At 36.5% G+C, this 17496-nt stretch overlaps 1 protein-coding gene across 2 annotated transcripts; it reads right to left on the bottom strand.

The window, feature by feature from the left end:
* Nucleotides 1–5300: 5300 nt before the first annotated feature.
* si:ch211-133n4.6 (uncharacterized protein LOC797776 homolog) lies at nucleotides 5301–10478 on the bottom strand. Of its 2 annotated transcripts, none has more exons than XM_055025567.1 (10): nucleotides 10345–10478; nucleotides 9853–9914; nucleotides 9734–9760; nucleotides 9612–9644; nucleotides 9022–9054; nucleotides 7628–7660; nucleotides 7103–7135; nucleotides 6931–6960; nucleotides 6792–6833; nucleotides 5301–6088 (listed from the first exon to the last, which is right to left on the bottom strand). In XM_055025567.1, exons 1-10 carry the CDS (start codon nucleotides 10353–10355, stop codon nucleotides 5877–5879), a joined length of 516 nt encoding a protein of 171 aa, XP_054881542.1. In that variant the 5' UTR covers nucleotides 10356–10478; the 3' UTR covers nucleotides 5301–5876. The 2 variants fall into 2 exon arrangements, with proteins under 2 accessions (XP_054881542.1, XP_054881541.1); XM_055025566.1 differs by having other exon boundaries at nucleotides 5301–6091; nucleotides 10345–10477.
* Between the last annotated feature and the right edge of the window lie 7018 nt (nucleotides 10479–17496).

Genomic DNA, 17496 nt, shown 5'->3' on the forward strand with positions numbered 1-17496 from the left:
TCAGCAACTAAACAACAAAATTAAATATGATAAACATTTGAATTATTATGTTGTGTAAAACAAATCTGTGCAGTTTCATTTTTAAAATCTTTTGCCAAATTGTATTTTTGAAATTCCAACATACTGGAATGCTCTTCATTTTGTTGATTTTTTAAGGGAAAATAATGTTTAGTTTTGGAGTCATTTTGCAAAGAGAGGCAAACACAAAACATAACAAACGTAAAAAGTAAAATCTTAGCCAGAAGCCGATTCAAGGAGCTGATGGAGAAATATACAAAGACAACGATACCTGGAATGATGATGATTTGAACTGCAAACAGAGTTTTAACATCCAACTTTCACGTTTCCCACTAACACAGCCGAACTTCATCCATTTATTAATGACAGGATTCAACAGCAGCGCTGAAACCAACAAACTCGCTTTTAATTGAAATATCCTGATGCTATCCAGAGGATTCCCGCTAATTAAAGTTTTTGGTGCGCCTCTCCCTCCCTGAGTGATGAAACTCAGAAACATGTAAAAAGTCAATCTCAGCATTCAGGTTTCTTTAGATGAGCAGGTAAAATCATGCATCGCATATCCATATTTCTCATATTTGTTGAAATTGCCACAGCGTTTTGACAATACGAGACAAATAAGTTTCCTGACGGTATTTAAACCCAAGAGTCTCAGAAGATTATTAAAGTACAGGAGTTGTAAAGAAAAACCAACCAAAGCTCTTTCTTTTGCAGGATTTCTGTCTTTTCAAGCAGTTTGAAAGTTATACCGTCTGATAAAACAGGGACTAAAAAGATGCTTGAACAGTTTTATGTACGCCAAGACAAAAAATAAACTTGAAAACAAATTATTGTATCCTATTTTTTTGTTTAATTATTTGAAATTCACAAATTCCCCACTGAGGATTTTGCAGCTTTCCGTGTTCATATGTGGGGGATTTTTTTTTTCTTGCATTCGGACAAAACATTTTATTTTGTTGATGTCAGGGTAAACCTCAGGCTAAATGGAGGCAGTTTCTCTGTGCTCAAGGCTGAATGATAACAGCGGTTATCACATTGGTTCACATTGTTCAGTACATTTTGTCCGCACGTGGAGTCTTTTTGCATTTTTCAGTAAATTTTGAGTTTGGAAAATTATAGTTCTGTTTTTACAACTAAGTTTAAGTAAAACATAGAGGTATAATTTCAGAAATACTCTATTGTCACAATTTGAGATAAAATGTACACATGATCTACCTTTTAAATTCAGCATACATTATTTTCAAAAAACAACTTGAAATGAAGAGTTTGAGCCTCGGGACATTAGCAGTGGCTTGATTTGACTCGAGTCTCGACTCGGGACTTTAGGATAAACACGTGAGACTTGCAAAGCAGCGACTTGGTCCCAACCTCTGATCTCTGTAAAGTGCAAGTTGTCAAGTAGAATTGAAAACACTTTTGGCCTTTGTATCGCACAGTTTGTTCATACTTCATGTTTTGTTCATGCATCCCCACCTGACCAGATAAATAGTCTTTGAAAGCTGGAACAAAGGACTCACTGTTCAAATAAAAAGAAACTATGACAAACCTTGCCAATCTTAACTGAGTTCAGTGTGGTGTTTGATCTCCATAGTTTCAGTTCAGTATTTCCTTGTCGGTGCAACATGATGGGAAACAATCCCTCCTTTAACCAACACGCAGAGCAACGCTTCTGATCAGCTTCATTCATTGTTAAGTGATTCCCCGATAAAAAGGATCAAAAACATGTTTTGATTCAGTTCTTGTTAAAATGCAAACTCTAAGAACTGTAGGTTACATGAGGACAAAAAACAGAGCGAGAAAAAGGACAGAAATAAATCTGTCGGTGTCTTATTGTGTGTGGGCGTTAACACATGTCAGTGTGTGTGTACTTGTGTGTCAGACTGCGTGCGCTATAGCATGCTAACAGCCTTTAATTAGGCTTCTGTCTCAACCGGAGTGGATAAATCAATTGTACAACAGAAACTTCTCAACAGGAAGTTTCAGTTTGAGGCAAAATGTTGATGTAACTTTAGTAAAGAAACTCTAGAAAGCACAAAGGAGTGAAAATATCAATAAAAGTTAAGAGGTTAGCTTGAAAATACAGTGTAATTTTAACTTTGGTTATTCTTTAATGTCTAAAAGTTAAATGACTCTAGATGAGGGGTGTCCAATGTGTGGCTTGGGGGCCATTTGTGGTCCATGGGCTGATTCAAGAAAGATACAAATTTGACCCGTCCAGCAAATGGAGAACTTTTATTTGTGATCAGGGTAAGAATTATTTCCAACATAATGTCTTTCCATTGGAAAATGCTAAGTTCAGCACAAAGTCTTTTCTTTTTTTTTTTGATCAAGTGTTTATAAAAAGCAGATCCGTGTCTATCCATGGATTTTAAGAGACTTTTTTGCACTCAAATCAACTTTTACTTAATTTATTAAACTTGGTTAAATATAGAAAGTGTTTTGAAAGAAGGTGACTCGAATCTTGTTTTTCTTCTGAGGAAAAAAAAAAGTTCAATCAAACCCAAAAAGAAATGGAAAAACTAGATGCCTTTCTTTTAATACAGCTAACAAAATAATCACATTATTTTTAAGTTTTCGATCTGCATTGAGTAACATTTATTTCTTACAATATAAAAATAAAACGAGACTGATGTATTTTTCGGACTATGAGCCGCTACTTTTTTCCCAGTCTTTGAACCATGCGGCTTGTAGCCAGGTGCGGCTTTTCTGTGGATTTTTTCTTCAACCACCAGGGGGGGCTCTTTTGCAGGAAGTGAATTATTGGAAGACAAAATTGGAAATCAAAGAAGAAAGTGCTGATGTTCATTTAGAACAAGCACATGTTAGCAGCATGACGGAGAAATGTCTTCAAGCTCAAAGCGCCTCTTCAAGGAAACAACACGAAGAAGTTTGTATGATGCAGCTTCTAAGTTGAAGACTATCGATCTGGTAGTTCAGGAGGAAAATAGAGCCGTTCCACGTGAACTCGGCGTAAACGGATCCATAGTCGGCGTTGGAGACGGAGGGCTGCATCCTTAATAGCAAATTTTTCCTTGTGGGAAAACCGAGAGCGACGGAGATACAAGCAGCTTAAAGCTCAGAGCGGCTTATATATGTATGTTTCTAGTTAAAAAAATAATAATTTATGGGCGCGGCTTATAAAGAGGAGCATTTTATAGTCTGGAAAATACGTTACTTTATTATTGTACTTTTTTTGGCTTGCAAGAACTTTTGACTTGATAATAAGTTTGTACACCCCGTCCTTGTTCTACCACTTGAAACCAATGAATTAAGTAAAACCAGGTTTCTGCAGAAGGTGACAAGATGCTTAGCAGATCATTTGTGTTGGACCAAAAGTAATTCTTAAAGGACATTGAGGTAAGAAACACCCAAACTTGGTGCTTCTAACCTCAATCGGAAACACAAACATGGCTGCAGAAACTCACACATTAAGACCGTTTAGAAATAATTGGAGCAGAAAAGAAAACAAACTCAGTGAAGAAAGGATGAAATTTGAGACGCAAAGCAGCGTCTAGTGTTTTAAAATGGCCTCCGAATACAAATTACCTGAATTTAGTGGGTCAGACTGATGCTATGACATCTGTCTCTCTCTTATGGAAGAACAAACCAGTTCCTTTGTTCAAGCAGTTAGAAACTGTTCCAGGTGTGGCCCTGTCTAAACACTGGGAACCACAGAGGCAGAAATAAACTTCTCAGATGAACAATTAAGTCCTTATTATGGGAATCTCACATTCTTGCATGCCAGGGTTCATTTCGTATGAAGTTTGACAACTTTGATTTTCTGAGCACATCTTGGTTTAGTTTCATGCCATCATTCTTTAAATTTGCTTTATTTTCTTATTGATAAATCAAAACAAGAGGCTTGTTTTGATTATTTATTTCACAAAAACTGAACAAACGAGCTGAAGCAGCAACAATCCGGAGAGAAAATAATCCTGAATATTTTGGATTTTCAGCTTTAAATTGATTGTCATGAATTCAAAGTGAGGAATAAACTTTAAACTTAAAATTAGAATAAAAACCGTTGCACTGAAAAAAACTCAATTGTGAAATGCATTATTGTTTCTCTGCTTTGATTCTTTATTAGTAAATAGCATTTTACTATATATTTCACTTTACTGCGTAGATTCTGCAGGAAAAACAGACTCAAAAACATTAGAAAAAGTGACGGGTTACATTTGCACACTGAGTCAGACTTCCCACCACCCTGTTGCTACCTTCACTGATAACACACTGCAAGCATGTGAAGAAAGTGGGCTGTTGTTTTACTGGGGATTTACCCTGCTTTGCTTCTTTTTTCCCTGACTGCTTTGTATCTGCAGCAACAAACTTCAGCCAAACAAGCATGCTATAAAAGACAAAACACCCACTCACACACACACCCGGCTGCACACTCATGACCAACACCAACCTTTCACACTCAACATTTTAACCTGAACCTAATCCTGTTAAAACTTACAACACAACCAGCTGCTAGCCCATAAATTTCACTTCACTCACATTAAGTCAGTTTTGATTTGATTGTGTTTCTCAGGTGGTTATTTGAAGGGTTCTGATCATCTTTGTCCACTAGGAGGCGCTGCTCATCACAGTTATTAATTCACAAGACACAACAACCTGTCAAATTCCACTTTTAGCATCAAAAATAATGTAATATCTTATAATAATATACCCGAAGCTCCACTTTCCAAACTTTAAAACTTGTGATCAGATTTGGTTTTAGGATTTTTAATGTCTAAATTAAATTGAAAAACAAGCTTCCAAACAGGAGCAAAACAAACCACACATAAAACATAAATATAGAGCATCCAGTTAACTAAACATACATGTTTCAGTCTGTGGGATGAATCGGTAAAAACTGAGAAATTCTAGGATTGCAAACCCAGGAATCAGCAGCAAATCTGCAGAATTTAGAAAAGTTTTAAAATCCTACAGTTACTTTAAAAAAGATATTTTTTCTGGCCGTTTTCATGCATCGTGCTTTATATTACCAGGAAGGATCAAAGAATATTCTTTTGTAGCAACAAACTGTGCCAATAGTTTGGAAACTATGTTGGTTTTTCTGGCATCAAGTCTGGAATCAATCAAACACATTTTCTCGTGAAAACAATTCTTGGCCTTTTCTGTGTTCAAATGAACATGAATATTCAGGAAAAGACTTTCTCCTTGGGGAGAAAAGTTCGATTACACGGTGCTGATTTCCACATCATGAAGTTCAGTCAAAAACTGGGATAAAAAGCAAGAAAATTGGTGTTTTCCTTTAAATAGAAAAAGACACAACATAGATTAATCTGATATTTATTACATCTCATTTTTCAATGCTTGTAATGTTTGGTTTCTGACAGGCAAAGGAGTTTTATTTAACCTTCATAAAATATGATAAAAGGAACAATAGAAGCGACATGTTTAATGGTTTCACAAACATTTACAAGAATGATAAAAACAAAATCACAAAACTGAGCAGATTTAATACTCTGAGGTCTGCTGAAGTCCACAGGCCCAAATCCTTAAGATAAAAACACACCAGAGGCCAGAGAGTCTCTGCAACCAAAAGCCCTAATTTAGAATTTAAAGTGTCACAAAGCATTTTTTTGTAATTATGTAGATCATCTTCATTTACTATCAGCTTCAAATGCATCAAAACATGTCAACAAATTCATCAATTCATGTTTCACAGCTGTGATTGAAACGGCGTGTTCCAGAAGCGTCTGACTGAGGTCTGTGTTCGTCCAATCAAACTGTCGGTTTCAGTTTCTAACTTTTGAGACTGGAGGTGAATATAAACCAAAGCACCAAAGTGTTTCCTCTTTACTGTTCAAAACATCGTTTCTGGGTGAGTTACATGTTTCTGGGTTGTTTTATTGTGTCTGACGGCGGTTGGTTCTGGACCGTCTCTTGGACGACCGGGTCCTCTGCAGACTTTTGGGCTGGGAGGCGACAGGCTGAGGCGGGAGGGCGGGGATCTGAACCATGTGGGCGGGGCTCTGGTTGTTGTGGGCGGGGCTTGGAGGTTTCGCTGAACGAGAGCTGAACTTTTTCTTTGCTCTTTCGTCAGAGTCATTTCCTTCATCTTCTGCAAGAAAAGAAATACAGCTCATAAATTAAACAATTTCAATGCAAAAACACCGGAATATATCGCCACCTTCCTAAAATAATGGAAACATTTTTTGACAAAAGTGATTTATTTTTTTAATCTAAGTAATCTTCTGGTGTTAAAAAGGTGGTGATTTCTCTTTGTTGTTTTGCTGCCAGAAATATTTTTTTATGTGCTTTTTTTGGTTTTTTTTTTTTACAAAACAAAAATAATAAAAATAATGGTGCAGTTTTTTGCTAAAAGTTATTTTATTTTTTTCTCTTTTCTTTTGCCCAAATCATCTTTTGGCAAAAAATGTTGTGATTTCTTTAGTTTTATTTTTGAAAATGAATAAATCAATAAAGGCATCATTTGTTGCAAGACATTTTTTGTTTTCTTTGGTTTTGTTTTTTGAAAAAATAAATTAATAATTCATCTTCTGGCAAAAAAGATGTGGCGAGTTTTTTATGTTTTTGCAATTTTAGGAAGGTGACAATATTCTAAATATATTTTAAACACAAGACCTCTCCTGTGTTAGTCGATAAAATTATATTTATGTTTCTCTAATTTTGAAACTAGAATTTACAGTTGCTTCTATTGTTACACTGTGTACCCTTGTTCATTGGCAAAATATGTTATTGATTAACATTTAAATATAGAGAGTGGAGGGTCAGATTAAAGCAGTGCATATCTTCCTCACCATCCTCTTCCTCTGTACTGCTTGGAGCGGCTGCAGCAGGCTCTGAAACAGTTAAACAACTTATAAACATTTAACACAGATGTAATGTTTTATTTATGTCAACATGTTTTAAATAAAAACACAGGAAAGTCTTTTGTACCAGGAGCTGCAACTTGCTCTGCTGCAGGAGCTAAACAAAAGAAAAACAAATATTAAATCAATACTGTTGAAACTCTAAGATGGTGAATGTAATTATAGGACTGGATGTTTAGATCATCTGGGTGTAAATAAATCCAGGTGTGAAAGTGGAAAATGGAGGAGAAAGGTCTTACTGTCTGCTGTCTCTGAACTGGTGCTGCTTGTGTCTGAAACCCGAGAAACAAGAAACAGATGAACTGGTGAATAATCAATAAGGGCTGAACTCACAATTTGCACCTAAATTCTGCTATTTCATAATTTTTTACTTCCATTTCTTGACTCTGAACAAACAATTTTTGTACCTGTGCATCAGTTTGAATTTATTTTTGAGGAATAATGGGAGGAATTTTTATAAAAAAGGATCAAATGTGACTTTTAACTCAGTTTAATTGTATACTATTTCCTGAAAACATTGCATTACAACTTTTTTCCCCATTTATTTTCTGATCGCTCTTTAGGCAGATTGACTGTTATGATTACTGATACGCGTAATTTCTACAGCAAACTGTGATTATAAATTTACTCAAGTCATTGGGGTTCAAAGAAGGCATGAAATGGTAAAGGACTGAAAGGACAAAGCGCTCACTTATTTAATAATAATGTCAGAGCAGAAAACAAAGTTTTTGTTTTAAAAGCATGTTAATCAAGGTGTTTCCTACCTGATGGTCCTCCACCATAATACTGAGATTCATCTGCAAAAAATGTTTACATTTGTTTATGTAAAGCTGACAATGTTCAGTTTGTACACAGAGAGGAAATATTTATATTTATGTTAATTTTTCTTTCAATTTGACTGTTAGAGACAACATGATCATCTGAACTCTTTAATCCCACCTCCACTAGTGGGAATTGACTTTAATTTGTTAATCATTCGTTATCATTTTAGTGTTCCTGGTTTTTATTTTTGTGAAAAAAAATCTAATAAATCCACTAAGTTTTTATTTTTGACCAGCTCAGTTTCCTATTGAAACTGTGAAGAAATCCCTTCTGATTCATTATTGCTTTCAACCTTTTTACTAGTAAATAGTAAATATTATTTTGGATTTCTGCTCCAGACCCAAAAGCAGAAATGTTAAATTATGTCTCTAAACTCGCTGTTTAAAGCCCAGATTCAGTTATCATGAGGAAATGAATGTTTTCAACAAATCTAAAGGTCTTCCACAAATCTAGGCATAATAATTGTAGTCCAGGCAAATTAATTGGTAAAATGAAAAGGACTTTTTTACATTGTAGCACAGAGTTTGCTATTCTACATTTAAAATGATTGTGAAGTTTTTTTAAATTTTTATATACAAGTATTTTCTCTGGTTTACCAAAGAACAACAAAGTTCTTCATGTATAAAAAGACAAGAAACTGCCTCCAAAACTGATTTTTATTAATCACTGATGTTATTGGTCCAAGGCATTTATATTCATTTACTTTAATGTAAAGGAAAACACTGATATTTAAAAGTCATATGTTCATCAAAAGCTCTAGGAAAGAATTAAATTGCAGTCTGACTAAGTCTAGTTATAGCAAGAAGTACAACATGGTTAATGTGAAAACAGTGATTTTTACTTTATAGTTGAAATTGCTGAATTTACTGAGTGGTCAATCAGATTCATCAGTAAATTCAGTTTTAACATCTTGAATATTTGGTATTGAGCTGGTTTATTTTCCTTAAAGCTGCAAAGCTTCTTTTAATAAACCTGATTACATTCATAGCTGCTTGTTATTATTTTTTTTAATCCCTGAATGGGATCTTTTAGCTGTAGGAGACAAAAAAATAATAAAAGGAAACAAACTTTTAATTGTTTTAGAATAAGAAGAATATGTTTAAAAACCAATGTTAGTACTTTAGGTACTAACATTGGCTGATAGGATGAAACATCTTTGTTTTCACATATCTTTTATAATCAGTGCTACTTTAATTACATCAAATATTGATTCATTCACCCAAATGTAACTGGAAGCTACACCCAATGTCTCCCATTTAATTTAAATATTTTAACTGTGATTTTAGCTAAATATTTTAAGCAGTGCTTGGTATCGTTCTGAAACAGTAAATCTTACCAGGCTGGTCAGGAGAGACAACGTTCATGCTCTCTGAAACATCAAGAACAGCAGTTGAGAGGAAATATTTTCAGTTGACTTAACAGTTTTGCGCTGTAGACTGCAGGTGGTGCTAATTGGCAACAAACTCAGTGATTTGCCAGCAACATGTTTATGAACAGCCCTCAACTAACTCATGAGCATGTAAAATTATTTATGTTATTTTACTAAAAAATCTCATTTTGTAAAAGTTTGTATCTTTTTATGTTGTGTTATTTAGCAGTGATTTAAAAGGAAACAAACTTTTTTTTTTTTAGAATAAGAAGAATATGTTTAAATGTGAAACTGTCATTCACTTTAATGGATGATTCGTCAATATGCTGATGACATATAACTGTTTATTCAAGCTGTCATAAACAAATGATTCACTGGGAAGATTAGCATTCTTTGAAGAAAATGAGAATAATCCGATCAAGATGTAAACCTTAATCACATTTTGAAACTTTAAAGTTTATGCTCAGTTTAATGTCAGTATTTTCATGTATTTATTTTTTAATAACAATATACTGAAATATCCAGACGTTTCTTCGGTTCAACAGTTTGTTACTGACCTGTAGGAGCTTCATCAGACAGTGAATCCTTATCTAACAAAAAATTAGAAATAAACATTTTAAGGACATATCATTACAGTGTTAGTACATTTTATGATGAGAGACATCTGGATGATTGTTACCTGTCGATATGGCTTGACTTCCCACATCTGAAATCATAAAACAGCATTATTGAACACAAATGTAATTTAAACAGAGGTGATTTTTAGATTATATTTTTAATTAAGATTACCGATCTTACCATTGGTATCAAAGTCTCCCTTTACAAGCAGGACAAACAGAGAGAACAGAAGAATAATTTTCCTGCAACACAAGCAAATGTTTAGGCTGAGTTTAGACTTTTCTATTCTGCTGTAGAACATTTATGAAGGATTTAATTTTTATTCATAAAGCTCAAACATGATAAGAATGCCCCACTAGACAAGTTAGATGTTTAACTATTTGACAAAATTGAGAATCAATCTACAATTTTACAATAAAGAAGTGTGCATGGAAAGACAGAAGAAAGATCCTTGATTACATCAAAAATTGAAATTTGTAAACTGGACTTAAACTTTACAAACAACTGGAGACAATAAATTTCTCCGACATACATTTTTCCAGTCGTTCCTCCTTATTTGGACCTGTGTTTCTCAACTCTGACTTTTTCCCGACTGTGTCTGTACAGATCTGCATGTTCGTGCCTACAGTCCTGCACTATGACGAAAAAAAACATAACAGAGCACCAACATACCTGGTGAGCATGATGCTTTGAGGTCAGATGGGTCCCTGATGGGTGCAACAGGAAGGCTGGCAGCTGAACAGCTCAGTTAGCAGACAAGAAAATGTTACAGTACTTCAGTATTGCTCTGCAGAAATCTTCTGACTGAGTCTCAGCCAGCGGTTTATATATCGGCCTAAATGTCATCCGGGAAGAGGACGGTCCAATGTGTGTGTGTGCGTGTGTGTGTGGTGTGTGCATGTGTGTGTATGTGTGTGTGTCAGTATGTTATGTATGTGTGTTTTAGCATGTGGGAGGCAGTTCCAAGTTTCTAGCAAAAGGATTTGAAGACGTTAAAATTTAGGCTCATAATTATCTGTGTCTGACTTAATTTCAGGAACAATAGAAAGAAGGTTACCACTTTACAACGAGTCTATTAAATCATCAGTCAGTTCATCAATAAACACTATACATTATTAATAATTGTTTATCGGTTATTAATTAAGCTCAAGAAGCAGAATACATGCTAAAATATTCCGTTTCCCGATGCTTATTGTGCTTACAAGGTATCTTAAATGTATAGTGTAGTAACTCTAAATGAAATCTGTATGTGAACAGATCTGGCTCACTATTTCACAAGAAACCAGTGGATTTAATCTACTTCTCAGCCTTCAGAAATACATAATGAACAGTTATAATGACTTATAAAGCGTTTAGTGTTGAATTAATAACATGTCTATGAACTATTTATTAGCCACCTATACAGGGAGCCTTTTTGTAAAGTGTTACCAAAAGAAGAATCTCACATTTTTATATAAATTTATCATTTTGATGATTTCAAACTTATACCTGGGTACATTTTTGATTGGTAAACAAACTTGTCAATATAACAGCAAAAGAGAAAAGTGAACTAATTAAAGAGCAAAAGAGACTTTCCATGGTACTATGTGCTAATAATTTATTTTAAAAAAATAAAATAGACATTTTTGTGGTGTTGCACTACATCAAAGCTAAATGCAAACACAGAGTTGTCCTTACAACAATTGAAGGGCAACGCACACAGACACAGTGTCCGTGGAATTTCCTGGCGTCCCCACAGTTCAGGGAATCCCCCTCGAAACAAACACACTCAGTGTGGACTCCTGCAGATGGAGTTTCACCGACTCAGATCCTCTGATAGAACCTGAAGAACAATCAGAGCAGAACAACAATGCCTCACCTGGAACCAGATCCACTACGGGCCCGAAGCTCTATAGTCTGAGGCCAGCTCAGATCGGATCCGCAGTTCTGACCAGAGAAAGTGGTCATTGTTGTTGAAACCTGTGTGTTTCTGAACAGCTTAATGTAAACAGGCGGTTATCCCCTTTTTTTTATATTTTTTTTATTTCCAGTTGCAAATACAATCCAACAGTCAGTTAATTTGCATTTAATTAAATTGGTGGTATTAGTTCACCAGTAAGCTCTAACCTTCGTTTCTCATAAGTCAGAGTTTACATTTACCTCACAGGTCCAGTTGATGATATCATGAACCAGTGAGATTTAGGACGCTTGTGCTTAACTATGATTAGCAACACAAGCAGGTAGCATGACGCTGCTCTGCATTGTGTGTAATCGAACACTAGGAGTTGGCACGTTGGGTCTGGTGGTTGGTTGGTTGGTTGGTCTTGTTGACTCATGGCTGAAAGGTCAAAACTCTCAGCTGGCACCAGATGTGCAGGAATGTAGGTTCTTGGCGGTGACTACATTTAAGCTGCCTCCATTGCATGTGACTAGTTGCATATACATGAGCATGCATGCCATGTTAATCATCAAGGCATTACAGTCCATGCATAAGATAAAACAAATTAGCTTAGCTCCTTATAAAGTTGCTTCCAGGTATTTTTGATCAAGTTTCTAGTGGAAATTTCTCAGAAATAAGATGAAACTAACTTACAAGTAACTTTTAAGCAAGATATAGGAGCTTGTTTTGAGAAGATAATTTCTTAATATTGATGATCCATTTGCAGATGTTTTCACTTATAAACATCTGTGGGAGAAAAATGTCTTGTTATGAGTGAAACTGTCTGCAAATGGAGCTAGTATTATTTAATCAATATTAAGAAATAATCAACTCAAATCATGCTCCTATATCTTGCTGAAAGGTTTCCTGAAAGTTTTGTCTTATTTCAAATGTACTAAGATATTTGGACTAGAAACTGGACCAGAAATGCTTGGTGAGGTTTTGGAGGGTTTTAGTGTAGTTTTTGTGATATGCATCGAATATAAGAATGTCAATTTCAGTCTTTAGAGACTTGGTGATCCAAGACTTTGCCCTTGACATGAACTTGGCAAAAATGACCTACTGCCATTAGTAGTCCAGTTCCACCATGTTGAAATAAATATTAAAGTAGGTGACTTCGCTCTCCAAGAAAAGATTCCAACTTTAGGGGACTTTCCAGGGTTTTTCCAACTTCAGGTTCCAACTTTTTTTTGTCATTTTAACAAAAAAAAAATAAATATAAAGTTTGAGGTATCACAATCCCCTCACAAATCGGACAACATGCAGGTAAAACTGAGGTTAGTTCACTCAGGTTTTAATGTGGTTACCTGAACTTTAATAAGCCTCAGTATCTCTGTTATCAGAAACCTGCCGCCAATCTCTGAGGAATTTCTCTGCTTTCGTTTGTACATTTTTCAGCCTTCCCTGCTCTGTGGAGTGAATTATGACTAGAAAGTAGCTAAAAGTTGAGAGTCCTTATTGCTATAACATATAACGGCACATAAAGATGTTGTTTCTGCTTTGAGGAACACAAAGCAGAAAGGCATAGATGTGTGTATGTATGTATGGGTCTGCTGCCGTAATGGAAACACAGGTAAAATGGATTCAGTCCCCAGAGATTCCCGCCTCCCCTCTTACGGACACGCAGAGTGATAATGGTTGCAAAGGGGGCGGTGGTAGGTAAAGGTTTTTTTTTTTCTTTGCGAGGGTTGTGTGGTATTTGTGTATCAAAGCCTCTTCTGTCTGAAAACGTCTTTCTGTGTAAAAGGAGAGTTGACTGAACAGGCGAAGAAGCTTTTTAAAGCAGCACAGCTTCATTCAGCCAACGCAGTAGCTTTGAAACACTGTAAGGTCAGATTTACATGTTTATAGAGCTTCCATCCATTAATCAGTCCATCCATCCTTTCATCCATCCATTTCTTGATCCTATGTCTGTCTGGGATTGTCCCACAGGAGGACGGATGTTCGCTGAACAGAGGATGACTGTAGGGAACACTTCTCTCCCGAAACTGGGTTTTTGGTGAAAATAATTACTATGATACTAACCTTTTCTCAAAGTACAGCGAAAGAAAGCCAGGAAATATTTATTGCAAACTGGATTTACCTCAAACAGAAACAGACGAAAGTTAGCACAGCCATACATGACGTATTCTTCTTTTGCATGTTCTCCGGATTTCTTCTGAGCTTTACGAATTTCGGTTTTGTGGTTTCTGCATAATCCCAGTTTTCAGTAGTGCTGGAAAATCCCAGTTTCCCAGCACTGGGATGGAAAACTGGGATGGGAGTTTTGTTTTTGGAAACCCCCACCTCTCGTCCGGATCGTCAGCTGGAGATTGGCACCAGCAGCTCCCATCCCCACTCGGGAGTGGGGCGTAAGAAAATGGATGGATGTTGTTGGGAACTATTTAACTTGTACAAATTAAACTCTCTTCTTGAACCAGCTTTAGTTACAAGTCAAAGAATACCAACCTGGTGCATTTTGATGACGTCATATCTCTGTTGATGCCGATTGGTCAGGACAAACCGTCATCTGTAGGTGTGAGCAGCATCATCTCTGGAGTAGTGATATTCCTCAATGTTCAATAAATATGGTCAAAAGTCCAACATACAAGTAGCAAAACAAGAAGAAATTAACTGTTTTAGTGTCAGTGATTCTCCTATAATTATACTTTAATAATTATTTTTAGTTTTCTAATCAGTTAGAAAAGAAGTGTCTATTTTGAAGCACTTCTGGAAATGAACATATTACAAACACTTTAGCAACTTTTATGGATAGAATATCAATAGAAGTTCTGTGAGAAACTCACTGTCCTCCATATCAGCCATGACCGGTCTGGTGAAGGAGGAAGTGACATCACAGGATGCGACCGCAAAAATAAAACTAACCTCTCTCAAAATTATCACATAGGTTTTGTAGTGTTTATTGGAAGAGAAATAAGAGATCACCTCAAAGAAATGGTCCACAGATCTCCAAGACCAGCTTGTGTGAAGACATGAATCTGGGGTAAGACACAGAAAAGCTTTTGGTGCTGCTGAATGTCCATAAAGGCATCAAGAAAAATATTTGGAACTTTCAAAATCCCAACTAGATCTAGCCCACAACCTGATTAATCAAAGAAGACAGACGTTGGTCAAAGAGGTGACAAAGAACCTAGTGATCATAAAGATAGAACTCCAACGCCCCCGAGTTGGATGATACCAGGTTGACCATTCCAACACACTGTACAAATTAGATCTTTATAGTAAAGCCTCTCGACCCCCAAGCCACATGACAGCCTGCTTGAATTTGGTCAAAAGCACCATGGAGATCATCAGACCACGAGAAACTAAGGTCTCTGCTCTTGAAATAAAAGATGATTTTCACATGGCTTGAACATCCTTGAACATTGTTGACGAAAAAGAGGCAAGATGCCAGTTCTTAAAGAAACCCAGTTCAGGAGCGCTCTGGGACATTTCACCTAAAGCAGAATAGCTCAAAGCACTCAACCAAGACAGCAGAGGGAGTCTGTGAGGCCCAGCCACGTTATAGTTGATATTCACTTGCAAAAAATCTTGTCTTCTTCCAATTGGACATTTCTGGCAATACGTAAAATTGGTTAGCTACCGATTCTATCCATCCAGCTTTACTGGCTTTGAGAGGAACTGACTGTGGTGCAGTGATGGCCTTGTTACTGTGATTGGGCTGGGTTCTGGTGGGCCTATCCCCTCCTCTTGGTCTTCCTGGAGGAGCTCTACTGGTGTTTTGGCACCAAGTCCTTATTTAGGCACTGATGGGCTGTTCCCTCTGTGGTGCTGGACAGACTTTCTGTTGGAGTCTTGTGCGTGCAAATGGCCTCTGAGGGAAAAATAAATTGTTTTTTTTTTCCAAGTGCAATTTTAGCAAAATACATTGAAGGCACAACTATGAACTGAAGCAACTGCACAATCACTGAGGAATTTCTAAAGTAATCACAACAAAAATGTTTTATGAAAGTTATATCTTTCGTAGAACCTCTTTGGTTTTTACCAAACTGTCTGGGAGGACAAAGGTCAAATTCCTCACACTGGACGATGTGTCCCATACCAATAACAGAATGTTCACATTTGGGACATGTCCTCCTGAAGGTGTTTTTCATTAAAGTCAGGAATTTATTTATTAGCCGTCAGGATCCCAGCAAGCTGATCTTTAAAAGTTATCTGGACGAGGTTCAGGCAGACGTTGGTGAGTCTGAGCGTGTGCCAGCACAGTAATAAGCTTCGTCTCTCAGGTCGCCATCATCAACGGGATGAATTACAGACATACCAGACGGGATCAGTGCATGAAACCGACCCAGGATCAGCTGATATGAAACTAAAGCTTATTGTGTCTGTCTCCATCAACTCATCCAGTCTGAAGCCACTTTGGTGACCATCAACCATAACAATTAGCAACGCTAAATCCCCTTTCTTGCATCTGGGCCATGCTGGATAATAAGGGGTTAGAGAAATCTGAATATGTTATTGGTGTGTCCAGTGTGGGAAATGTGGCTTCCTGAACATCTTTTCTAACTTTTTGAGAAAAATACTGCAATCAACAGAGACTATTATGAAGGAAAAAAACATCTTAATGTAGAGGCTACATTCACACATTAGCTGTTGATGCTCCATTTCAATTTTCACTGAAATCCTAATTATTTGTGTGGTTGTTCATACTGCTAGTTATAGCTAAAGATCCGAAACCTGGGAGTAGTGATGAACTCTGACCTGAATCTTCAGAGCCACATTAAGACAGTTACAAAGTCGGGCTTCTATAACCTGCAGAACATTTCCAGGGTTAAAGGATTAATGTCTCAATTAGATCTAGAGAAACTCATCCATGTGTTTATCTTTAGTATCATTGATTACTGCATCGTTTTCACAGGGCTGCCTAAAATGTTGAAAGATGACTTGGGTACTGTTTGGTTCTGATTCCATTTGGTATGTTTGCTCAAAAACAAGAGTTGACATGAATGTATCAGCCTCCTGTTTTAATGCAAGTTGCTCTTCACTCTTCTACTTTTATCTGCAGGTATTCTAGATCCAGTATTCTAGATCCTGTTCTTCTTTTAGCTGCAGATCTTCTGTTCTCATTTCACCTTTCAGAGGTTCTAACTCTTCCTCGTCCAGAATGGATCTCCTCCCCTGGTTGCCTCTCCTGAGGTCTTTAGCACCATTGCTTCCATTTTCATTTTATAGAATATGCCTTTCTAACAGCATAACTACGATGTCTGCGTTCATTTACCTGCTAACAAAACATTTATCCGGGAAAGAGCGTTTACTAAAATGATCCTCATGCAGAAAGGTGCAGACATTTAGACCTTAACCTGCATCCAAACGCTGCTGTTTCCTACCTATTCGGTGTAAGATGATCTGGGGAGTCCGGGAGAAATCAAGCAGTCTGCGCTGATCCTCCATCTCTTCCTCCGGCTGGACGATGATTTCTTTAAACTCTGAAATGCTCGTTGATGAATTCTTGTGGAAGCTCAAGACAAAATAAGTTGATCAAAGATCTTTTATAACTGTTGGCATCCATATTGTTGCATTATCGCCACCTTCTGCTTAATACAATCATCACTTCTAAACCACATGCACTTCTTCACAGATTTATTTTTATTTTCAAAAAGAAAATTCTGTTTCGATTTAACTTCAGACCATGATAACCATGTATGTAAACCTCTGATTTCTAGTTTATCTATTATTCCAACTCAGTAAATCACATGTATCTATATCTGCTGCTACCACCACCAAGAAGAACGGGCCAAAAATCATTCAAAATGGTGTAAAACAGTCATTATTGCAAGTATTTAACAAGAGATGGCGCTACCAAACATCCAGCTGTCTAGGATAGCCCTTTAATAAATAAAATAATTGAAATACTGCATTTTTGTTTCTTTAAGTTATTTTCATTGGGTATTAAAATTGACTGCAAC

This window comes from Poeciliopsis prolifica, unplaced genomic scaffold (assembly GCF_027474105.1).
Source record: "Poeciliopsis prolifica strain line A6 unplaced genomic scaffold, Auburn_PproV2 SCAFFOLD150, whole genome shotgun sequence".
Classification (NCBI taxonomy): Eukaryota; Metazoa; Chordata; class Actinopteri; order Cyprinodontiformes; family Poeciliidae; genus Poeciliopsis; species Poeciliopsis prolifica.

Coding starts and splice junctions, on each gene's coding strand:
- si:ch211-133n4.6 (XM_055025566.1), bottom strand. Junction 6,834..6,930: donor AGAGCAAGTTGCAGCTCCTG/GTACAAAAGACT, acceptor TAACTGTTTCAG/AGCCTGCTGCAGCCGCTCCA. Junction 6,092..6,791: donor CAGTACAGAGGAAGAGGATG/GTGAGGAAGATA, acceptor CTTTTCTTGCAG/AAGATGAAGGAAATGACTCT.